The sequence below is a fragment of the Tinamus guttatus genome, unplaced genomic scaffold (genome assembly GCF_059628265.1).
Source record: "Tinamus guttatus ecotype Peru unplaced genomic scaffold, ASM5962826v1 Tinamus_guttatus_pri_ptg000246l, whole genome shotgun sequence".
NCBI classification, from domain to species: domain Eukaryota; kingdom Metazoa; phylum Chordata; class Aves; order Tinamiformes; family Tinamidae; genus Tinamus; species Tinamus guttatus.
The window spans coordinates 8,442,305-8,467,129 of NW_028288780.1; the positions used below are offsets into that span (position 1 = coordinate 8,442,305).

General features: G+C 37.4%; 1 protein-coding gene across 2 annotated transcripts in view; it reads right to left on the reverse strand.

The window, feature by feature from the left end:
* Positions 1–24,825, reverse strand: part of ADK (adenosine kinase) — a 258,310-nt gene that overhangs the window by 126,039 nt on the left and 107,446 nt on the right. For both annotated transcript variants that reach the window (XM_088526442.1, XM_088526443.1), the window contains exons 5-6: positions 18,296–18,468; positions 16,433–16,541 (exon numbers count right to left, since the gene is read on the reverse strand). In XM_088526442.1, the coding sequence (XP_088382568.1) occupies positions 16,433–16,541; positions 18,296–18,468 (282 nt within the window). The remainder of the gene's footprint in view (positions 1–16,432; positions 16,542–18,295; positions 18,469–24,825) is intronic.

The following is a 24,825-nucleotide window of genomic DNA, read 5'->3' on the forward strand; positions in this document are numbered from 1 at the left end:
AGTATGCATAAAGCTTATGAAATAATTCTGAATAAACTTCAATCATACATCCTCATCAGAGACACAGTGGTCAGCTGTTGGGAGTTAGCATCAGGCCACCATGATTATAGGCATATGCCGCATAGAAAGAGAAAGACAACTGGGACATTTCAATTTAGAGCCAGAATGCCATGCATAGGTTAAGAATATTACTTACAAAACAAAGACATATAACATTCAGCATATAAATAAAAGCAAAGAGGCATAAAGTTACAAAGAGAGCAGAAATTACATCCACATGCTGTATTTGTGCTTGTCCACATAGGAAGGAAAATGTACATGAAAACAGACTGTAACACAGTAAGTACTCCACAGTAACTCCTGGAAAGGTCATACCTGAGTTTATCCATATTTTTAGTATGAAAATAAGTCTTAAATCACTTTCAGAGTGGTGTGCATTAAGAGTATTCACGCAACAGGAGGGCTACCATACGATAAATTCACACTCTTACACACTATGCCCTTGCTCCCTTCTTCAGGCAAGCCTTAAGACACTAATGCCTTTGTGCACATTAGCCCATGCCACTTCAAAAGCAAAATTTGTCAGCTCACAGTCTACACACATTAACGAGATCCATATGGGGAATAACCTGGCATTCTAAATTCCCATCGTCGCTAACTGTGTGACGAGTACCGACAAACCCATCCATTTTAGAAAAGAAAAACCCAAACACTCAACTTCTAAGATCAGAAAGCGCGCAAAGAATGTGAATAGGGAACAACTCCTTGGTGTTCTCTGGTGTCTCTCCTAGCATGGGGACCAAGGGACATCACATGAAATTACCAAGTGGCAGCACATCCCTCTTCCCCCCGCTGCTCACCGCACACACACACTCTTCGGGTCTGTGACTTGTTATCTCAGGATGCCACATATACACTAAGCATTTTTTTAGAAGTTCAAAAAACTGTTACATTCATTTTGAAAAAAACCCAACCCTCAAAAATTCTTGAATACCATGCTACCACCTCTACCTGAGGAGGACCTTCAGCTGTAAATAACTGAAGGCTGGGAGCGTACTTCATGCAAGTATCACTATATGATGGTTGAATTCCTCTAGCACTTTTCTTCCTCCAGCAACTCTTTCTCACGAGAGTTGGAAATGCTGTTCTTATTTCCTGTTTTATCATTTAGCTCTCTTTTCTCCTGGTGAAGAAAATATTTTCTGAGAAAATAAACAGCAACTAAATGCCAGTTTTAAATAATTATTCTAATGAGCAATGTAACAAGTATGTGTGGCAGGGGAAAGCAGCTTATTAACTCAACTTCATTGATTCAAAGCAAATAGAGGGGAGGAGGTTAATTCTCTTTTTCGGACTTAACAGGGAAATCAATGACAATATAACTCTGCCCAACTCATGCTTGAACAGGTTCTGTATTAAACAATGTCAGTAAAACTTTAGCGAACACCTTAAACTACCCAGATCAATTAGAGACTAAGTAGTCCTAAACAAAGCACTGCTAAAAGTAGTTCAGCGCCCATTCAGCTAAAACAACTGTCAATACTGCTGCTAGGCCCCAGCTGGAGCGCAGGGCCACCTCTGAAAGAAGGCTTACCCAGAGGCTTTCAAGCCAACTGTAGAGTAAACAGCTACACACACTTCCAATATCGGCTTTGGAGATGATAAATGCTGTGCATTTCATAGCAAGGTAAGTCATTCTCATGTTTCACATGCACACAATCACTTGGGAGAATTTCCTTAAGTCTGCAAGAATTTCCCTAAATCTAAATCCATTTTGACCTGAAGCAAGATGAACATGTGCTTAATTTTGCATTTGTATTGCTAGCAACTGAAACTTCATTTCTGAAATGAATTACCTTTTCTGCTGCTTTTCTTTTAGGATTAGCTTGCTGAAGCCAAATAAGATATTTTCACCCTAAATGAGGAATCTACTGTAGCATTCACAGTAAAAAATCAAATACTTTTTATAACTATAAGCACACAGTGTTTAACAAAATTTTCATCAGTAAATATATAGTATAGCCACCATACTGCATACTTACAATTAAATATTTAGATATAAGTGTATAGAGTGGTCTCACTACGATATAACAATCCCTTGTAACAACCTGAGAGCTATGCAGCAAAAATATGGGCAAAAATAGGATAAAAAGTACATCTGGATTTACTACTACCCTTCAAGTACCAATCACACACACACATTAGTGCAAGGCAAATCAGCCAGTACTAATTGAGAACTCTTAACAGCAGTTACTAAACTTCAACCACATCTGTCTGGGAAAATAACTTGTTTGTTTTACTGTGCTTAACCAGTGCCATCCTTCCAAGGAAACCACACTGCAAACCAAACGGCGTATCCCACACCCTAACAAAGTTTCTTCAGTAAGCTGAATAAAAGCACAAACAACCTACTGTGTACTGAACCCCTTTTTAATGTCCTATTTGCCTCCTCCCATTCAGTTTTGCTGCATATTGCCAAAAACATCACATCTCCTATGACCACGACTGCAGCTGGTGACACTATTGACTCCTTTAAATGATTTGTGAAGTTCATGACTCAGATGTTAGAGGTCTAATCTTTTGACAGTGGGTACATCCCGGAATATCCCTGGGAGGATAGATTCTGAGAAGAGAGATTAAGTTTTATAATTTACATCAAATAAGCAACAGAAAACTTGCGTGGCACAAACAAATTTAACTATAAATGATACAGCATAAATAATTCTAACATCGCAATAATCTTTTTAATATAGCAAGTTAGAACGAACAAAGTTGACAGAAGAATGAAACCTGATTTTTCTGGTTTATTATTACCAAAGCAGCAGTGTGTGTTTAGGGACTGAAGGATCTGTGCAGTGTTTATTTGAAACACTATGCCAAACAAGGCTATACAAAAAACAAAACAAATCAACTGTATGTGTGTCTTTTTATAATGCTTTTCAGACAAAAAATACTTGATACCACTTCTGGAAGCAAAGAGCTTCCAAAAAATTGACAAAGAAATAGTAAAGTTGAGAATAAAAAATAGTGTCTTGGATTTTGAGAAAGCAGTCATCAGAGGCTCTGGTAATGAAAAACTTTGTGGCAATTACAAAACAAATTAAGTTATTAGTAATAATCCCTAACATCTGGGTAGAACCAATTAGTTTATTTTTATGTATTCTCAACCATTTGTGGCTCTTCTGGCAACACAGAATACTGACAGGGAAGCTGAACCCACAACGTTTCAGATGATTTCTAAAAGCTTCTTGTTCTTTTTACTCAAGAGAGGATAATTGGAGAACTGCTTTTTTGCCTGCTCTAAAACTTATTACTCATTTGTCCGATCAGGCAAATATTAACTTCTTCTAATTTGCACAAGGCTTATTTTTGAACCATCATCTGTTTCAGGGCAATCATCATTTCTGAATAATGCTAGGCAAACTTATCAGTGAAGGCAAACAGAACTCCAAAGCAAACATTTCTCTTGTAGAACTTAGAGCTAACACATTTAATGCATTTCATCAAAACTTCCCTATTTAGCCAGAGCTCTTCAACTTGAAGGGACTATAAATATATTTTAGATTTAGCCCCAAAATCTGTACAAGTTGTCCTTAAGATCTTACCCTAATCTATAACCCAAATTTATAGGTTTATGATTGTTATAAACAATATTCAATTCTATTTCAATTAAACTAAGGCACGTACACAAAACAAAAAACTACACACAATGTAACTGATTTTTCTTTTTATTCAGCTGTGGGCTACTCTCGCCATTCTAGTATAGATGAGTCAGCCCACAACACTGATTTTCTGCCAGTGGCTATATCAACAAACCAAGGTTCTTATTATTTCAATCCCTCTTTTCTTGTTGTACTAAAAACATAAATTGATTTTCATTGGACATTTTAAATTAGCAAAAACAAGAACACACATTTACTACCTAAGGGGCACACTCTGTACTAATAAGACTTCTTTGGTTTTGTTTTTCTTGTTTAGGAGTCCTTCAGCTGTCAGTGGAAGCACTGCCTGAAAAAAGGGCTCCAACTACGGCCATATATTTTCGATTAACTTAAAACTAAAAGCTACGTACTATTAAAATTATAAAAACTGAAAACTTAGCTGACTCATAACAATAGGACTATGTAGCCTTGTAGAAGCGATGCAATGTAAGTAGTATATATTTGCAATAAAACATAAATGATGATGTAAACATTGCTATATATTATATAATATATAGTAATAAGAATGATATAGTATTAAGAATGAAAAGACAAGACTATAAGTAAACTTAGAATTTTGGAATAAAATGTTTTTGGCTCTAACACACCGCTCAAGTAGTGTTAGGAGGAGTTAAAAATGCCTTTTCAAAGCCCAATTGCTGTATTGAGTACATACGTACAGATACATTTATGTCTGCGCAGGGAGAAGGATACAAACAGACTTTAAGGCTTGCTGGTCTCATCTGAACTACCTGAAAAGAAGAGGATGGGAAGAAATGTGGCACTGCTCTTCCTTCCTGACAATATGTCAGTCAGGATCAAAATACCACATACTCTGTCAAATGCTAGAGGAATTATTCTCTCAATCTGGAAAACAAGAGGAAGCAAGGAATAAACTGATTCCAGGTTCAATGTATGTTGACTGTGACCCATTATGGCCTTTTGCATCAGCTTAGAAAATTGAAAATTGACTCAATTGCCCTGCTTGGCATGCTAGCTGTTGCCTCCTACATGTAAAAGCTTAAATCTACTCTTAAAATGAATGTATACTTATTTACATATGAATATATATTCACATGTTAAAGTTTTGCCCTCGAGGCTGATATGAACCATCTTTTTCCAGTTGCTAATAAATGCTGCTGATAATTATGTCCTCATCAACTCTATTTTCAAACATAACCCCAATAGCTTTATCAACACATGAGGTGCACTTCACTGTATTCCCCAATAGTGCCCTATATCTGAAAATAAAATACTGAAGTATTTTTAATGTAAAATATTAACAGAATCAATGTAATAAAATGCCAAGAGCATTTTTCTTAAAATTTCTCTGAAGATTTGTACTTCTCTTTTTCACCTCTAACATCTTTGTCTTACTTATTATCATTGTTCTCATTTTTCTTCTCTCACCAGGAGAGGTGCAAGTGATGAATCTTGAGAACTTAAGAGCAGCCATACTAAATTATTGAACTAAGGGTCCTTCCAACCCTGTATCTCATCCCAACAGCAGCCACAAGTGGATGGCCAGGCAAGAGAAAAAAACTGAGAGAAGTACGTACAATACTTGTCCAGCTGCCAACTATTTTCAGAACAGACAATTACCTGTAGAGACATTCAGTTTGTTAGAATCAAGTATCCTTCTGATACTCCTGCCTGACAGCTCAGTAGTGAAATGACTACTGGCAACGTGAACACTGGCAGACACCCTCACACCCATCCATCGACCAGCCAGCCTCTAGTTAGACCTCCCTCATGTTCCTCAGCTGTGTAATTTCTACAAACCATTCTGAGCTGTCTTTGCTGCTGAGCCACTGTCTTCCCATCCATGATGTCACTCATCAACAGAGCAATCAGTAATGCCTTATTAAAAAAAAAAATTCAAATTAACCTTTCATAAAGATGAGATCAATTCATCCCAGTGCTGAACAAAAGACTGTTCGGGTGAACAGATGTCTTGAAAAGACAGTGGCATGCTTGTAATTCTATGTTCTATAAAACAGGAAATTTGGTAAGGGAGCACAGTTGAAGTTAAATATTAAATTGATGTGCTAGATGAACTGAATAAAGTAGAAACCGTGCTTCTAATTATATGGTACTTTTCATAAACCATTTCTAGTACTCATCTACCAAATGATAATACTGATTTTTTTCTGTTTTTCCTTCTGCACTATATAACATCTGAAATCAGCTCCGTAATTGGACAGATTACTATGCAGACATATTAAAGAAAAATGACATATTTGATGTAATTTTGTCATAGACTGCTGAAATTATCACATTCATGTCCTGAAGATTTTGGGACTTTGTAGTAGAAAAAAGTTCAATGTTTTCAAAATAATTAAAATTCAGTTATTTCATTTAATGGATTTCCCAGGTAACCATTCAAATATTGGTATTCTTTTTTAATGCATACCTCGCAGTATCCTCATAGAAGACCATTCTAAAAACGTTACCATTTCTGCTCCCTTTCTACCAACTCCAGTTTCTCCTCCTGCTGGTGCCTGAACTGCATTAAAGGCCAGTCACATGATTTCACTCATGTCAACAAATGATGGCTCAATTAGGCAGATAAGAATCTAAAGCCCTCAGCAAAATGTGCCACCAGCCCGTGCAAAGCAGCACTTAGGGACAGCACTGGTTCTGAAGAACAAGCACGCGCTATCTTTTATAAATGCTCATTGAAAATTTCTCTTTTTCTCTTCAGAGAAACATAGGTCCTTCATATAGCCAAAATTTTCAATCCCTTGCAGTTTGTAAATTTAGCCACTGTTTCAATATTCAGTTCATGGTTCTCCCACCCTCCTTTGTTTTTTACTCCAGCCCTTAAAGAAGATAGAAATTCATACTTGAGGATGAAATTCATTCTTACCTTGCTTCTCTGCGATTAAGTGTTAAGAATGGCCTATACAAAGAATGCCCAGGTGTAAATGCCAATATTCTCGTGGGTGCTCTCAAAGGATGATTCTTCTCCATTCCAGGTTTTCACGCCATCTTCCATGCTCACCATCTCTACTCAATTCCTTAATTTTAATCCTATCATGCACAGAAATCTATTAAAACACTGTGCCCTATCCCATCAGGACAGAGACAGAAAGCAAAAGGCAAAATTCATCCCATCCCTTCTCTTCCATTCATGTCATTCTTTATGATTCTACGACTTTTTTAGATTGCTTAGCCTTTACTTTTCACAAAACACCTCAATGTTGCTCAGCACCCATTATACTCCATATGGTCTCAAAAAGACATGTTCCGAGGCATATGCTGAGGCATATTTCATGCTAAATACTGTTGACTGCTGCTCCCCACCATTTTCAAATTTGCAGGAAAGTATTGTTGTATTGCATCTGGCTATACCACAGTTGGCCAAAGCACTGTTTAGCGCAGTCGCCTTCTGCAGCAGAACTTCAGTGACTTTAGAATAAAAAAATTTGTAACAAGGTACTTCTTTTCATTTTCAAGGCCTAGGCTTTATTGGTCTTACGTTACAGATGGGAAACTCTGTGATTATAAAGGGAATTGCAATATTTACGGATGAAGAGGTGAGAGTATCCAGATATTTATGATGAATATTATGGTCTAGCATTTACCTAATAATTTTGCCCAAACAACTAAACTATTTAGAAACGCGGAAAAAAAAATGTTGTCCTTAACCAACACAGCAATCCTGTCAACAAAAGCTTTGGTGCAACCACAATTAGCCTGGGAAAGAGAGAGGATTTCTGCTAGAACAGCAGCTGGTATAAACTGTACCCACACAAAGGTGCTTTTGCCATTGAAAAGTGTAAATCCCCAAGAGGGTTTTCCACAACAGCTGCATCAGCAGACTCCTTTTGCAGACAAGACCATAGTGCCCTTAGCTTTTGTTTACATCAAACCTTTGCAACGATTAGTACTGGTGCTTTTATCTTGTTGTTCCTATTGGTAAATTGTTGTTTCATTAGTCAAGCCCTACCATGCTGGTCTGGATATTCCTTAGAAATGGTTATAACGTACCTAGCTATGTTCCCCTGCTGTAGAAATTTCTTCCAAAACAGCACTCATTGTTTATTAACAGAATTTAGTCATTTAAGTATATATTCTTTTAAAATATAGAGAAAAAAAAAAATCTGTCTTTTGATCCAAACCAGAGTCTGAAACACATTTACCAAGAGGGTGATCCAGCAGACTGCTCATTGAATATCTGCCCCCAAGATGAAAAGTATTAAAAGCACAGCACACAACCTGCTCAGACCTTTCTTTAGGGTATAGTTCTATTCTTTAAAACAAACTCAGAAAACACCATGAAGCTCTTGACAAAAGCAGATCTTGGGCATCAAAAGGCCTTTTGCTCTGTTGCACCAAGGCCAGGCCAGGATCCACCTTATGTCTTGGAGCTTCTTTCAAATAAACTTTCAGGCCCTGTTTTAGGCTAATTCCTCTTCTAAATGGGTCTGATAACAAACAGGGCTGGCTGGACTCAGCCTTCCTGCCTCTTAAAGGCAAAATAACATATTGCAAGGTTGTAAAAGCTGAACCTGCAGGTCTATTAAAACCTATGTTTAATAGGACTAAAGACCTGCGCATAAAAATTTTTGCAAAGTATGTTTTACTCTATTACACATTTGTTCGGCACAGCATAGCACACTACCATCGACTTGACATGGATCTTTAGAATATTGATAAGCTGTATCATAAAAAACATTTTTATCTTTTAAAATGAGAATTGTTACTTATACAGTCTAAAAGTAGCGTTCAGATTCCCATCTTGCTTGCAACTCCTGATATTTCAAAAACACCTCTAATCTACTGAAAAGGTCAATGTCATTCTAAAATTTGGTACAGTTCACGTTTTGAGCTATGAAGATGCATGTGTGAACCACTTAAAGCTATGTATACACATTTTGAAACATTCTACAATTTAGTGCAAAAGTTATTGCCTCTGAAATAACAAGCACAAATCTGACCATTCTAAAATGCTTTTTTCACAGCAAAAGAAAAATATCATCCCTTTAACCCACAGTGTACATGATATTTTACTGCTTAAGTTGAACATTACAGAAGAAAAAAAGCACTGGGGATGCACCATTTGCACTTCCATCCATGCCCAGTATGTATTTTTGGGTTTGCACCCTTTTACCAAAAATCATTAATCGCAACTTTTGTTCAGGAAAAAATACACTTGTATTTAAACTACTGCACTGTCCCTGTTACAGATGTTAACGGTAAATGAAACTATCATTTGACCTTCAGACCAAGTAAGGGGCTGCCTTCAGCTTAACTCACAAGCTGCGCACATGCACACGCAGAGGGCTTTTGCCGTTACAGAAATTAACCTTTTTCATGTAAATCAGAGCACAATGGATGCAATATTTATATCCTGCTTTTACGGTGGCAGCTGATGACACAGACACAAAGAGCGCACGTCTCAGGGCTGTGCACACTGCAAGGGCTCCACATGCTAACAAGCCCAACTCTCCTGGAAGGAAGGTGGAACCCTGAATTTCCATCAAACACGCACTGTGGCAACTACCTGTTAATACATAAAATAATAAGAAACTACTGAATAATTCTGGAAGTCAACATCCAAAATAATCAAGAGCCATCTCAATAAATCTGAATTCTCAAAATGTCTGATTTTAGTCTTCCGCAGAGTCCCAAATCAATAGCAGAAATTCTGAAAACAAAAAATGATTCAAGGGAGAAGCAAAGCTATTTCAGTCAGAGCCTCACACCACTAGATTTGCTGGTGCTTTAATTTGGAGATTTTGCTCTGACAAAGTTGACATGGTAACAGACAAAATTCTTCTCGTCTTGCAAGGATCGTGTCTCACGGAGCCTGCTGAGCTCAGGGGCCTGCAGAAAACAAAAATCTCCCTGCCGATGGGCTCATCTCACCCCTCTGCACAGGAAGGCTTCTCCTTTTAATTTCCATTTAAACTGCGCGTTAAGCCTGCTGGGCCTTCACCCATGGTTTGAGGCAGCGTCCCCACGGCGGGGCCGGCGGGTGCCTGCTGCCCCATGCAGCCTTGTAGGGACCCACCTCCCCTCCAGGCACCACGGAGGTACTTCAGCAGACCAACGGAACAGCCCATGAAATAAAACGGCTGCCCTTTCCCCTCTTTTTAGTGTGTTTTTTCTCCCTCCCTCTCCTCAAAAGCAATGCGTGTTTAAAAGGGAAATGCAGTCGCAACCATTATGTCATTGAAAATTACATGCTGGGTTTAGCTCTGTAGGTATCTGTCAAAGGCAAAGCGTGTGCAACATCTTCAGTGTAATAATGATGTTTTATCATTTTAATTACAAACACTTTGAAAATAATCCCTAAAGTGTACCAATTGGGGTGGTCTGAATTAGCAGTAGCGCGGTAGCCCAAGGGTAGCAGAAATAGATTGAGCTACCAAATTTGAGAGTAGTGGGAGCAGCTGTCTCCTCGCCTCGGGGAACACGGGTATTTAACAAAGCCGAGCGCCTGGCACTGGCGCCTGATTAGCGCCGCGGGTACCGCCGGGCAGGCCGCGCGGACGGCCATTTTTGCCCCGTTTCTCTGGGAAGCTGTGGCATCGCAGCTCGGCTCCTGTAGGATCACTTACAGCCCCTGAAAAGGGGGATTTTCTCTCTTAGCGCTTGCTATATGGAGCAAACGCTGTCTTCAAGGTGATTGATGCAACATGACAGGATTTAAATGCCAGGGTCAGCTTCCTCCCCCATTTCTGTGCCAAAATTTTTGCTGAAATGCCTGGATGGGCTTTTTAATTGGAATGCCCATTTTTCCCTTAGCATATGATATATAATATTTGGAATATCAACGTATTAAAAATAGCTAGTTTGAATTTAGGAAGGAAAAATTTCTTTTCAGGAAAGAAGGCTCAAATGAAAAATCCAACTGTTGTTTTTATGGGGAAGGAGGGTTTATTTAAATCCTTTAAAGCTCACAACAGCCTGACAGTTTGGGCAGCCAGTGGGGGTAAGAGAATCTCAGGTTCAGAATATCTGGTTAAGGGTAAAAATCTTGGTTAACATGCTTTATCTAAAAAAGGCTTGATCTCAGGAATAACCTTAGTGCAAACAACAATATTACTCTGAGGTCTGTGTTTGAACTTCATGCAGCCCTGAAGACCCCCCACGTGGCTCTTCTCTCTTTCCTTCTTTAAGTATACATCACAAATTATTGGTGCTTGTTGGCAGAGTTCAAATCACTGAACTCATTGCAAATAGTCTACTTCAGCTAGAAGTACATTCTTTTACTCTATCAAATCCATCTGAGGTAATAAGACTTGATGTTTTATTCAACAGAGCTGAGGAAAATTGTTGCACAATAGGTTAATTCAAAATGGCAGCATAGAAAATGCATCTGTCAGTGGGGATCAAATTACAGGGCAAGCTCCTCTCAATGCTTAGAAAAACAAGTCTGCAGTTCTACAGATTATGTGCATGTGTGTGTTTAAAGGGGTGGGAAAGGAGCTAAATATCTGAGCTAACCTCCAATTAAAGTCAATCATAAAAACAGCCAATTTAATGAGTACGGATTTCTTTGGGTAATTATAACACCAACCACTTTTTTTTTTCCCCTTCCCTTTTAAATCTGTAATTCTGCCTTCTTGTTATTGCTTGCTTTGTCATTAATCGCCTCAGGAACTTGATTTCCTAGCAACAGACTCTGCCACCAAACATTTGGCTCCTGTTCAACATTTTCTTTGTGAAAAATGGCACCGCTATTGCCGCCTGGCTGTTGCAGCTAGACTGGCTGTGTAAGTGCTCTAATAATGTGCTCTTCAAAAAAAAAATAAAGAAAAAAAAAAGAAAAGAAAGAAAAATGCTAAAAGGAGCAATGACTGAGCTTCACTAATTACTGAGCTTCACAAGTTTATATGCAATTTAAAGGCTACTGGCCTGGGAAGAGGATGACAGAGGAGGAAATGTGCATACATCTCACAAATATAATTAATAACTTAGAGGTGAACACTTACAAATAAATACTTTTACCACACTGGACAGATGCCTATTAATTTTCTGCTATGGAGAAAGGCAGTACAATCATTCTTAGAAGTTGATGATACATTTTCCTCCACAAAGTACAAAGCATTCATCTTTACACAATGACATTTTGAGTACCAAACTTTACAAAAAAAAAAAAATTGATTCACTTTATCTAACTTACTTGAGGGGAAGAAGAAAAAAAAGAAAAAGACAAGACAAAACTATCCCTGCATGAGAAGTCATATCTGCAAGGGTAGCATAAAAGCACCACACCCTGTGTCATCACCAAGTGACATAGAACATGCTGGTGGCAGGGTTCAGAGAGCTCTTGCTCACAATTTGATCAAAGAAAAAAAATCCCGGCATTTTCTCTATTTATGAGAGAGAGAGTATTTTTCTCCACATTTTTGTATGAGCCACTAAGAGACAAAGTTGTTGCCTGCCTCAATATTGAACCTATCCATTTATCTCTCCAAAATAAATGCATTGCATTTGCTCTGTCACTCTGAGGACACACAGTTCCACAAGATGGTGGTTTGCAGGAAGACGTTATCCCACAGCCAGCAAAGAAAATGTCACAACTAAGTGTTGCAGGATCAAGTTTTTTTTTTTCTTTTAATGACCAATATAGACATTCAAAATCATGTCTGCAGTTGGCATGCACACTGGTGCCAGAGCACTGTGGCAAAAGTTATCAATGGATGAAAAAAATGCTACTGTGAAATTACTGATCTAAGTAACTTTTTTAGGGAGTATTTTGATTCCTGCCAGTATCTGTGCATGTCACTCATTCCCTGTGATGCACACATACACCCAGCACATCTGAAAGAGAAAAAAAACACTATGATAATACATTTTAAATTATCATAATCATCATAGCAGTGAATTATAATAAAGATGCCTTCATTGAATATGCTTCTGAAAGGAGGAGACAGCACAAAAGAAATTTCATTTATACTTACACTGTTAGAATAATCAACATTTTTCCTCCAATAGAATAGCCAAAACCCATGTAGAATACTGTAGAATATTATTTAAGCTTTGATACACATTGCGGACATCAAGCTTATGTTTTGACAGACTCACGTTGAAACCAGATAATTCCACCATCAAGCCCGCTGCACCACCACAGTAACTCGCTGCTTAGACAAGCAGTTAAAAGAAATAAACACAAAAATACCACAGCACTTGTTGAAACATACCAGGGTATTTGGAGCTTTAAAAACTTTTCTTCTAGCAAATAGGTACCTTACATGTGGTTCATTAACACATGCTGCAATATAGGGCATTTCAAAGACTTTTCCTTTGTACAGAAAGGACACAAAGATACTATTCTAGCAGAAGATCTCATTGGTTTGGGGGAGTTATGCACACTCCCACCCCTTCCTCCCTCAAAATAAATAAATAAAAACAAAGCAGCAGCTTCCAAGAGTATCTTTAATCACCAAAATAATATTATTAGGAAGTGACTGTGCCTCTCTCCACTCACCACCTCTAACTGCAAACTTTAAATGCCTGCAGGCACAGGACTGAGGAACAGTAAGTGAAGCTAGCTAGCTAATTTGGGAGAAATAAGAAGGTTTAACTGGACCACAAGAAAAAAATAAATTCAGGGAGGCTGCACTTTTTGCAACAGTACTCAAATTAAGCTGGCCATATGAGAAGGCAATATAAGTTGTGACAGCGTTAAAACTCTGCGAAGTTAAATGCAACTTTTAATAAAGGAAAGTATTCTTTCTTTTTGCATTTTCTCCTCAATATCAAGGACAAGTGCAAACTTCCCTATTAATATAAACCCGGGTGGAGGTGCTAAATGAAGTCAAATGTCAAAAAAATTCCTCCTCACTTTCTTCTATTCTCCTAACTAAATGTTACCAGCATGTTTTTAAATCAAAAAGCTTGACAATTAGTATATCTTTAAATTCCAGACCTTCACAATATATGAAAATTAATAGACTAAACAGAGTGTCCAAAATTTTGAAATATTTTTCAGAGCAACTGACAATATTGTGTCAGAAAACAAAGCACCAGCAATTCCCAGAGATTTCAGCAGGAAGCGAGACTGATGATCTCGACAATAACAACAACAAAAAATTAATATATTAGAACATATTTAGAACCCTTATCTAGAGGCCTACATAAAAGCAGTAGTGTTACCATTAGTTTTTTCAATATGTCTGAGAATAAGACAAGTAAGGTGCTAAATAAGGATTTAGATCACCCAAGTTGCTAAGATGTGGCTACAATTCATAACAATTTTAAAATGCAAATTCTGGTAGTCAGCATAGATCCACAGGAAAAAAAAAAAAAAAAAAAAAAAAAAGAAATCAGACACACAAAGGCCTCTAATTTAAGACTGTCAGTCTATGTATCATTTAGAATTTCAGAATGTCTTTTCAGCATAACAGTGTTTAGTTTTATCAGAACTTGTATTGAAATATGGAGAAAGTCTGAGGGAAAGATCCTTTAGCTCCGGTAGGAACCAATGTAAAATCCCGAGCAGTGAATCCTAACCGGACCCAGCAGTGCAGCTAGTGGATCCACAGTGAAATTACTGTGACACGCTGGAAGATATGATGCCAACGGTAGAAATTACTACAAGGAGATGAGTTCAAACCGACGAAAGGAAAGAAAATGCATAGAGTATGATAGTACATGCAATCTATCTCAAAAGACAGAGCTAGAATAATTTTTAAGGAACTGAAATGCATCTTTTATGTTTTCTGCCTTTGAGAAAGCTGGGGCAGCCTCTCTGCATTTTGCTTCTATCTATGATTTACAAGGTTCTATTCTTTGCTAGCCTTTCTCCAATTTGTCTGGCTGATCTAATTACCAGATGGCTTAAATAAATGTATTGTGTTCATTGAGGGGAACAGAAGTTCTCTTTCAGGGTTCTGTCATGGGTTCACTATCTTTTCCTTTGTACCTATTCCCCCCTCTGTGAATGGATTAGATTTCAGAGTTAAGTTTCATCTGAGGGCCATTCTGCTGAATGCTGCACTGGAAAGCATATTATCTATTCCAAGAAGCATGCACAGATAACCACAGGATATCGTAGACCTGTCCTAAAGCAATAACTGCCCTACTCTGCCAAGCAAATGGATTGTTTGATAATCTCCCGACACAGATTTCCAGAATAAGTATCTTTCACTAATAGACATCCTAGTGCATTCTAAGAAACAGGTGACAGTTGGCTAGAAAGAAGCAAATAAAAAGCAACATATGCACAGGGAAAAGCCAAGGAAAGTAACAAGAAGTGAAGTGCAGACAGACACAACAGAGAACTAATGACCAAAAAAAGCTACCCCATATCTCCAGAGTGGTAATTGCTCACAAATTGGTTTTGTTTAACCTGATAAACTGTGACAAAACTGAGCATAAAAAACCAGCCAAGTCTCTCACCTTATCTGCTTCCCCTGAAGCATCTCCACTAAGCCTAACTTTATGAAATTCTATATTATCTTCAGTGGTAATTATATAAAAGCATGGTAAACCACAAAAAGCTTAGTGTGGCATCGCTTTTGCTAACATTTGTCATTCTTGTACTTTGCTTAACAACACTCTCAGCCTTCTTGAATATTTAGCCCCTAGTATTAATTCATACCCATGGCATTCAGGACAGACTGAGATATAATTATTGAGAAAAAATGAAAAGAGAATATGCTTGAAAAACAAATTAAAAATCAGTACAAAAAAAAACTAACATAGGTATTTTTGAATAGAGCACAATCATATTTCAAGAGCTGCAGGATGCATTTTCTTTGTTTACTGAAAAGATTGTAACTATTTTTTGACAGTTACAAAGGGCATTTTTGGCCATACACAAGAATCAATAACAACAATGTAAAGCCTACAGCACTGCACACTAACAGGCTAGAGGAGACATTAACACTAGCTAAAAGAAATAACTCTATTTTGAATGAACTTGTTCTTCCTGGATAATCAATTTTTTACACTTCTTACCAGCTGTTCCCACATAGCTCAGGTAGCAGAATGGAAGCAGCTGTCATACAGAACATATACATTATATGCATATTATGAGGTTTTAATCCATCGTAGATGTTTTATATTTGCTAATTTTGATCAGTTATATGAACTTGAGAGCCATATCAAAACAAATTCACCACTTCGATCTAGGAAAGATGCAATCTGAACGAATACACTAATCTGGCTTGAATGGTTTAATCCTTGAATGGTTTAAAAAAGTCATACTAATTATGAATCTACTAATGCCCGATCCCCAAACCGCTTTATTCCATATAAAATTTCATCATTAAAATCAGTTTACCCCACCGCCCACATTCAAGAGATTTGTCACAATCATTGTTTCTGAAATATTGAGTTATAAGGTGCCATAGTAATTACTACGGAATAAATAGCAATTAAGATTGTTCACACAAATAAGCTCAAACTGTTTGCAGTGAATAATTATGCTAATAGTGTTTTTCTACATAATTTGTGCATCCTTCACAACAATCTACTAGCAAATGTGAAATGTAAATTTGAGGCACTACTACAAAAGCTCTCAAAATGTTTAGTTCTTATGATTTCTCCCACTAGTTTAAGAAAGCACACAGCTAACACATAGTTGTAAATTTGCACATTTAATGTTAAAGAAAACAAACTATGCTGAAATTGAAGCAGTGATTTTCCTTCAACATATTCATGAGAAATCACCCATATCCATACGCAATGTGCAACTTAAGCTCATTGCTCAAGTCTCACAGACAATGCCACAGCACAAACTTTTACAATATGAAAAAAGGTGAACTTACTGCTATATAGTAAACTTTGGCCTTTTCCACCAACTTCCAGTTCTTCTCCAAATCAAGATGCTTTTCCTTCTTATAGCAATTAGCAGCTGCAAGGTTAGCTACAAGAGACCTAGAATGATGAACACACGTGCATTAGGTACTCCTTTATTAGATACTACAAATTTCTCCAGGTACAGAAGTTCTCAAGAGCATGGAAGTCAGAGACATACTGCTGAAAGAAGGAAAGCAAAGAAATTACACACATTTTTTTAATTCTTGCTATGATGATTAAATCCTTCTGTGCAGTTTCACTATGAGAACATTCAATAATACTATTTTAAAACAAGCAAGAACATCAGAAGAATCTCCAACCAAATTTTCTATAAGATTTCTGAAACATTTGTCACCAGCCACTCAATTAAATTAAATAGATTATCAGTAGCAAAACAAATAAGTTGGAGGTTAACTTTTTTGAAACAGACTTAAACAGATAACAGACTTCTGTGTCATTTCATGTCCGAAGGAATACTCTTGGGGTCTATCTCTAATTCTTCAGCAGGTCCTATACCCAGAAGCCAAAGAAAAGTAATATGAATTTGCAATAAATAAATAAATAAATAATAAAGACAAAAACCAAACCAAATCAAAACACACTTCCCAGAAGCACAAGAAGTTCTAATTCCTTGTGAATAAGAAAAACTTTCAATATATTGGTGAGAAAATCACAGAAGAACCATGTAAAAACAAGGTGCATAACCAGTAGTTTTTGTAAACCAAGCTTAGAAAACAAATTGAAACTTTCAGTTTTGGAGATTTTTAAATATCCATGGAAACTCTGTGTGTATATTAGTATGCACACATATATGTGTGCAAAATGTACAAATCAATACTGTTAAATTAGAGAATTAAGAGCAGTAATCTCCAATTGGCTTGGAACCCTCTTAAAGTTAGGCCAACTTTGGAAAAACAAGAAACACTCATTTTAGGGCACCTGAAACATGAATTTGCACAGCCACTTACTAGGAAAAACAGGAGTGCTGCTTCCTATTCTCCAAAAGATACAAGAATTCTGATCTACCTGAGGGAGGAAGTTAGCACATGCCTCACATACTACAAAGCATTGAACAGTTATCAACAGACAGATTCTTACAAAACAAGAAAATGTCCAAAAGCAAAAAAACAAATCAGAGAGAAATTAAAGGTTGAGTATATGCTGTGGTCTCACCGAAAGAGAGGGGGTTGAATAGTAAAGCCTCTCTTTTCCCCCACTCCCAAGAAGGGAAATTCATTTTTGGTACTCCATGGAGCTGAAAGCACATTCTAAAACAATAACTGAAATGAAGCCACTGTCACTAGTATTTGAGTAAACATTTGATATTAAGAGAGAGAAAAGTAATTTATGTTAGCAAATCAAAACTTCCGCTCAATAAAGAGTTACCATTTTAAAGAAGTACTTGCTGACATTTTTATGAATGAATTTATCTAAACTATTATAATCCATTAAGATACACGGCAAGAAATCATATACTTGTTGCAAGTTCATTATGTTTGTCTATTCACAGTCTTGACTTCATTTTCTCATAATGCCATCCAGAAAGTGGTGACTCCTCAGAATGCACTGTGTGACTGCAGAATCATAGAGCACAAACACCTTTATTTCAAGTAGTCTTTTTGCTAAACTGAATACAGATCATAGAGATGAAGGCAGAAACATAATTAATGTGAGAACTTCAGCTGAAGATAGTGAACAACTTTTCCCTTTGAGTATATACATTCATTCCTGAAAGTAAGAATTTCTCAAAGGTCAAATATTCCAAGCAGGGGAAGTTCTACTCCTAGGCCCACTGCACTTGTACCTTAAGAAAAAAAATGCAATGCACTGACCTGTTATCACTAGTGATGCATGCGGCACAGGTTCCTGTCGGCTCTTCACTCTGCTCATAGTAATGGGCATCCACATGCGCTTCCTCGGCCTTCTTCTTCAAGATCTCGCCAAATTTATCTTTGCCAATGCATCCGAAGAACGTTGCAGCTTTGTAGGGGCTCTGAATCATCCACTGCAGATCCACAGAAAAAAACCCAAAACATTCATAGTTAGCATGCCTTACACATGCCATTACTTGCCATTTTTTCTTTCCATTTGCCATATTTAATTCCGAGTCTGCAAGACTGTGGCATCCTACAAGGATCCTATAGAACGCTTCTATGCCCAGCAGAGAACATTAGCCACCTCAGCTGAGGCACGATCAACAAAGAATAAAAGCATTTACCTTAGGGGCTCTGCTGAATATTTAATAGCTGGCCTAAAACTCACATAAATACCTGTAACTGATAGTATATCAAATAAAGTAGGTATGAAATACCTTTAAAAGCATACTAAAGAGGTTCTCTTGCTCAAAGGAGATGCCTGTGCATTCAGTCAAACTGAGAATGGGATTTTTAAAGGAATTTTTAGAAAAAGAAAAAATTAAACAGAAGAAGATAGCAAGTATAAGGAAAACAATGTGTTTGAGAAATCCAGAAAGAAACATTGTGCAACACTCAAAATATATATATAAGAACTAAATGTTACTGAAAATAACCTTTTGTGTTTACCATTTAATTATATGCAAATACAGGAAATACTCCCCATTCACATTGTTAAACCACACATGAAAATATCTATCTTCAACTTTATTGAGAGCAGTTCTGTCACTTGATTTGTAAAGAAAGAACATAACTGCATCTTGTTGCTAAGGTACAGGATTATTTTATAAAGCTTCTCTTTTATTAATACTAAGCATATATCATACAAGTGTAAATGTAGCTTCACATTAAGTTAAAAAATCAGTATTTAGCAGCAAAGTAAAATCAAGACTGAACTTAAAATAAATAAATAAATAAATAAAGTGAAGAAACAATCCCAGGCCCTGCTCTGCTAGCAATGAGTCAACCAACTCAAGTCATTATAATTCCCTCTAATTACAGGCAGAAAGCTTATCCACTCAATCTATAGTAGGAATTAAAGGCTACATCAATTTACTGCAATGCTAAAACCCTACTTATAATTGTTTCCTAATCAAGATTTAAATAAACGATAATGTCTCCATTACAAATCAGCACTAGTGGTATCCGCGGGTTGTAGAAAGGTCAAGTAAGTGAGTTGCAAATACATGCTTAGTCACATCTTCATTACATCCAGCTCCAGAGGGAAAAAAAATTGCTTTAGTCATCTAGGGTCTTCATTAATAAGGCAAAGGTGGATAAAAGTAACAAGGCCCCTTTCTTGAAGCAATTTAATATGCATCTAGTTTAAGGGCAAAAATATTGTGTTGTCAGACGACAGCAGCGTTTAGACTGTCGTTCTTGAAAAGCATACTAGACATGCTCTGCTGTCCCTGTACTATTTTAAATTAATAGAAATTAAATTTCTAACAAGTAAGAGATCTAGCTACAACACCTTTTATTTTACATGCCTTATTCTCACAAATAACAAAAATTAAGAAAGACCACTTTGAACACAATGCACAAAATACACCTTAGACTTGCAACGTTTTCTCAAAATAGCTAACTTGTCATCCTTTATATATAAAAGTCTGACAACATTTGAGGAAGTAGTAATTGGTATTTCACATACATTTCTGTGAAAAAAATAATTTCTGTTAAAATATCAAGTCTGGTTATTGGCAGCAGCTCAGTTTGATTTCAGGTGTTACATCTGCCATAAATAACTGCAGCAGTCCTTATTTTAAATCCATGTTAATCTTCTGAATCAGAAGCCAAGATCACTGGGAATAATCCCACTGTATTGATATGCTTTCCATTTGAACAGCTGAGCTAAGTTAAACACGGGGGAAGATGGAAAGCAGTGTTTCTGTTAAGATCCTCTCCTCATAGACCTCCACTTACAAACACTCCCAGCTCCTTCTCAGAAGGATCCCTATCTGCTCCCATAATGACAGCCACGAGGTCTTGCTAGTCAAATAAGAATTCCCAACTGTGCTTCCTTTACCCCAGTTAAAAGACTGTTGTCTTTTATTAATAAAGGAATCAAGTGGACATTATGTTGCCAACATGACGTATGTGAACTACAAAAACGAATGCTGGCACACTGTACCTAGCAGAATGAGCCAGAGAAAACACTACCTGCATTTTGTGATAAACAAATGACACAAAATAATGTGTTTAGAGTAGACCCTGGAGGACTTTCTTCCACGTTCGATCCTGGATTGAGATTAACTTTGAATATCCTGACATTCATAAACATAGACTTTTTTGGAGTCCATGGAGGACATGGAATTTTTAATGGACAATTTCCACACACCATTATTATTGTTTTTAAAATTTTGTCTGAAAGACTCAAAAGGAGAGTGAGGGCTTACTTACCACAAGACATTATCAACATCAGATGATCATGCAGTATTATATCCAATCCCAAATGAAGGCAAATAACAAACTGTGCATCATAATATCAGGTTCAGGACTGTATCAACTGCAAATTCAATTTACAGATTTATATGAAATAAAAGATTTAATTGAATGAAAAGACTCTAGACAGAAAAATGACCCAGCTCAGCAGGCACTTGCCTAATGAGTTAATTATGAGGGTTTGACTAGGCAGCGAGGCAGTTATTAACAAACTGTATTGACAGGCCGGTCAGCAAAGGTTGGCACCTGGTCACACCAAGGATCCTCACCATTCCCCTAGGGAATTTGAGGCTGTTAACAGCCCAAAGACAGAAGTGACCAAAGTAGGAACTTATCATGAAGGAACAAGACAGCCTCAGGAGGAGGAAGATTTGAATTTCAATGATGCTGCAGAGGAAACCCAACATCCAGAGTGGTTTATGAAATCTAGTGTGTTTCTCCATCCTGCAGTTTTTCTCTGTCAATGCAACTTAAGGACATCAGGTACACACAAGGACAGGCCCTGACCCTGTCAGTTAGAATAAGCATCTGTGACAGAGGAAGAAGCAGGGGAAACAAAACACCTTTCTCTGGAGTTAAACAGATGACATTTTCCTTATATTTTTATTGTATTCACTCTGGAAAATCAAATGCAAATATTAATGTTTTAACTATTTTTTCCTTGCTCTTAACACAACCCCAACTTAAAATTAGGCTGATTTCAAAATAAGCATCTAATTTTAAATTACCCTATCCCACCAACAAACTATTTCTTATAATCAAGTAGTGAAGTCAGTACCTGAGAAATGCCCAGCACTCTGATGGCTCTAAGATATACTAGAGAACGACAAAATACTTTTCTCCTTAGCTTCATGAGACCACTCTGAGGTCACACAAGCTGCAGGCTCTTTTTAAATGTCTTGAAGTGATCCCAGTTAACAGGGTGAACTCTTAGGCATGCTTGGCTAATGTTGAAGTGCAAGAACCTTTGTGTTTCAGGGTAGCAATTGAGGGGAACATGGCCTTTCCTTGAAAGATGCCAATAAAATTTAATGAATAAAACTCTTAAAACCTTTGTTGTCCCATTCATTCACACCCTCAGATCTGAAAAATATGGTACCTCTACCTCCCACTTTGTTTGATTAGAGGATACCTTTGCAACCAACCTTTCTCAGAGCTGCAGAGGCACTACTTCTAACACTAGAAAGGACTTGACTCTGACTACTGAATGCTGTCTTTTGACAACCATTTTCAGACCAGAATGAGGTCAGAGTTATTTGTATGGTCTCTTACACCCAAAGAATCATAAAATCCTCCCTTACACTATGTAATTACTGGTCTTAAAGAATTAGAAAAAGAAGAGCACAGAGATATTTGATTTGTATTTCCCAGGTATGCTATTTAATTTCTGAATGTCATGTTTAGGACACAGTGTAGAGTTTAGTATCCCTCTTCAAAACAGATGAGCCCTGTTCAAAGCTTTGCTGTTGCTGCAAAGTTCACAGTAGAGGACGACCTCTACTTGAAAGGCAAAAAGCAGCACAACTGCACAACTGAATACTTGAGCTAAGTTTCCTCACTGTTTTCAGTTGCAAATAGACTCCCTCTGCAATAAGACAATTCACTGCTGCTGAGTCTCAATATACAGTCACTTACAACCTAAAACAGAACACCAGACTGATGAAGCTTAAAACAGACAGACAGCTTTACAGCCCTCAGACTGAATCAATGACCCTTCAGAAAGGGTGGCATTTCAGTATGACTTTATGCTCTGCTACAAGGGTCACATATACGTGGGCAACACTAATGACTATCCCACAGAAGGCTGATGAATATGTTTGCCTTCGGTCCCACATTTTTCTCCCTCTGATTTCCTTAGCTCCTGAATTCTTTTTTAAAGCTGTAGCTAGCAGTGCATTCCCACATCTGCCGGTCTCCTTAAACTAACGATGCTGAAGCACATGAAGCTTTGCTTAGGCTGCAGTACCCTCCGTACCCAGGAGCTTCAGCTGCATCCTTGAATCCTCAGTGCCAGGGAACTGACAAACAGGAAGCATTCCGCCCCTTCACAGTGAAGAGTCTTCAGAACCTGTTAATGCTACTGAATACAGACGTTTGAAGTACATCTGAAGTGCATTATTTGAAGCTGGACTCTTCTCTGTAAGATCTGTCATATCTGATCTTATTTTAAATTGCAGCTCACAGAAGAGTGGACTCTAAAGACCTAAAATTAGCTAAGACTTAACACATTTGCTCAATCTGAAGTACACAATGCCAGTAACTACTCATGAAGCAGTCCTTCTAGTAAATCGGAACAGCAATGTCTTGTTTTCATATAGTTCTGTTTGGAGTATTGCTTTTCTTTTTCTATTCTATCCTGAAGTTTAGAACAAATCCGGATACCACATCAGTAGGTTTCACCAGATTGTTTTACCCCCAGAACATTTCTCATAACCAACTTTATAAACTGTCTACTAAAAAGCTTTTAGCAATGTTTCAGGATTTTGCTGTTAAAATATATCACATCTCATCTTAGAATAGCAGCTAACCCAAGAAAAGATAAAAAAGGTAACCATTCTATGCATATAAAAAGCATGTGAATGCTGTCAATATGCAAAAACTAGGCTAAAAAGGCCCCATCCCTTTCCCTGTTCCGAGTGACTGTGCTTGCTTATTTCTTGCCAGTGGTGTGAAACATCTGAAGCACAACTGGAACTCAATATTCAGTCATTATTACGCATGCTATATCATCTCATATCCCCATCCAGGAAACATTGCTATACGAACTGTCAAATACAGCATCAAGACCTTGGAAAACAGATGAGATCCTGTGGCTTTGTTCCAGAACCTTTAGAACCTTTATCTTTTTTTTTTTTTTTTCCACCAATCTATATTTATGGATTGCAGTGGCTATTACCACTTAATGGTTATTTAAGAAAAAAATTGAAGAGGAAAAAATAAGCTTATCTTTATAAAGACAGGCCTGTAAAAAGGAGCTCAATGTACTGTGCAGTAATTCCTCCACCATTAGCTGAAGCTGCCAAATCTTGCATGAGGAAGTGATATTGTTAAAATGCATGACAACACCCTCAAGCAACTTCCAGTCAAGTGAGATAAAAGTGATAATATTTTTGAAAGGAAAAGACTAGCTAAATCCTTGCACTGAGACTAATATCTACATCTTATCAGAAGTTGGTCCAACATGTACTATCCAAATCCCTGTTCAGGGATATCTATTAGCTGCAGTATGGTGCTGCAAGTTGCATTTTCCCAAAGCTTTTCAAAATAAGATGTCTGTCAAAATGTTAATCATCCAGGAGCAATACTTCATTCATTTCTACATTTAAAAACACAAAGCTAACAAACTGCTGCTGAACAAAATCCCTAGTACAAATAGTTTCAGCACTGTACTTCCTATTCTTTTTCCTATACTCCTCAGATCCTTACCCAGTGTTTTATTTTTTTAGATAGATTTTAGTTAATCAGCTGCTTTCTGTACAAGGAAATACAAGCAAACACTCTGTAATTAAACTTGTAGTGGTCATCTCCCCAAGTTCTAAAACGTCCCAAAGATAGGCTCTATTTGACCCCTTATAAGTTGTGTCAACGAGACCTTATAGGTTGGGGAACGAGATTCCTAACTTCAGTATTCCTTATTCCACCCACTTACCCTCTATTATAATGTATTTACAGTTCTGCCTCTAATGCCTGAAGTGCTGCAGACTCTCTTCTGAAGTTAAACACAAGTCGGGCATATAATTGTTGGAGATCCAAACCAGGATGGTTCCTGCAAGACCTTGCAAGGCACATGACAAACTGCAGCTTGGCCCAGCACCCTTCCCATGTGGAAGGACAGAGACTGAAGCATCAACCCCATCTCCATCATCTCATCTCAAGCATCACTCCCTTTCGTCTTCCACATCAAGAGCGCAGTTTCTACTCCAAATTATGTATATGATGACACTTATTAATAAGCTATTAACAAGATAGGTATGACACAAGATAGGTATGATAGGAACACCCAGATA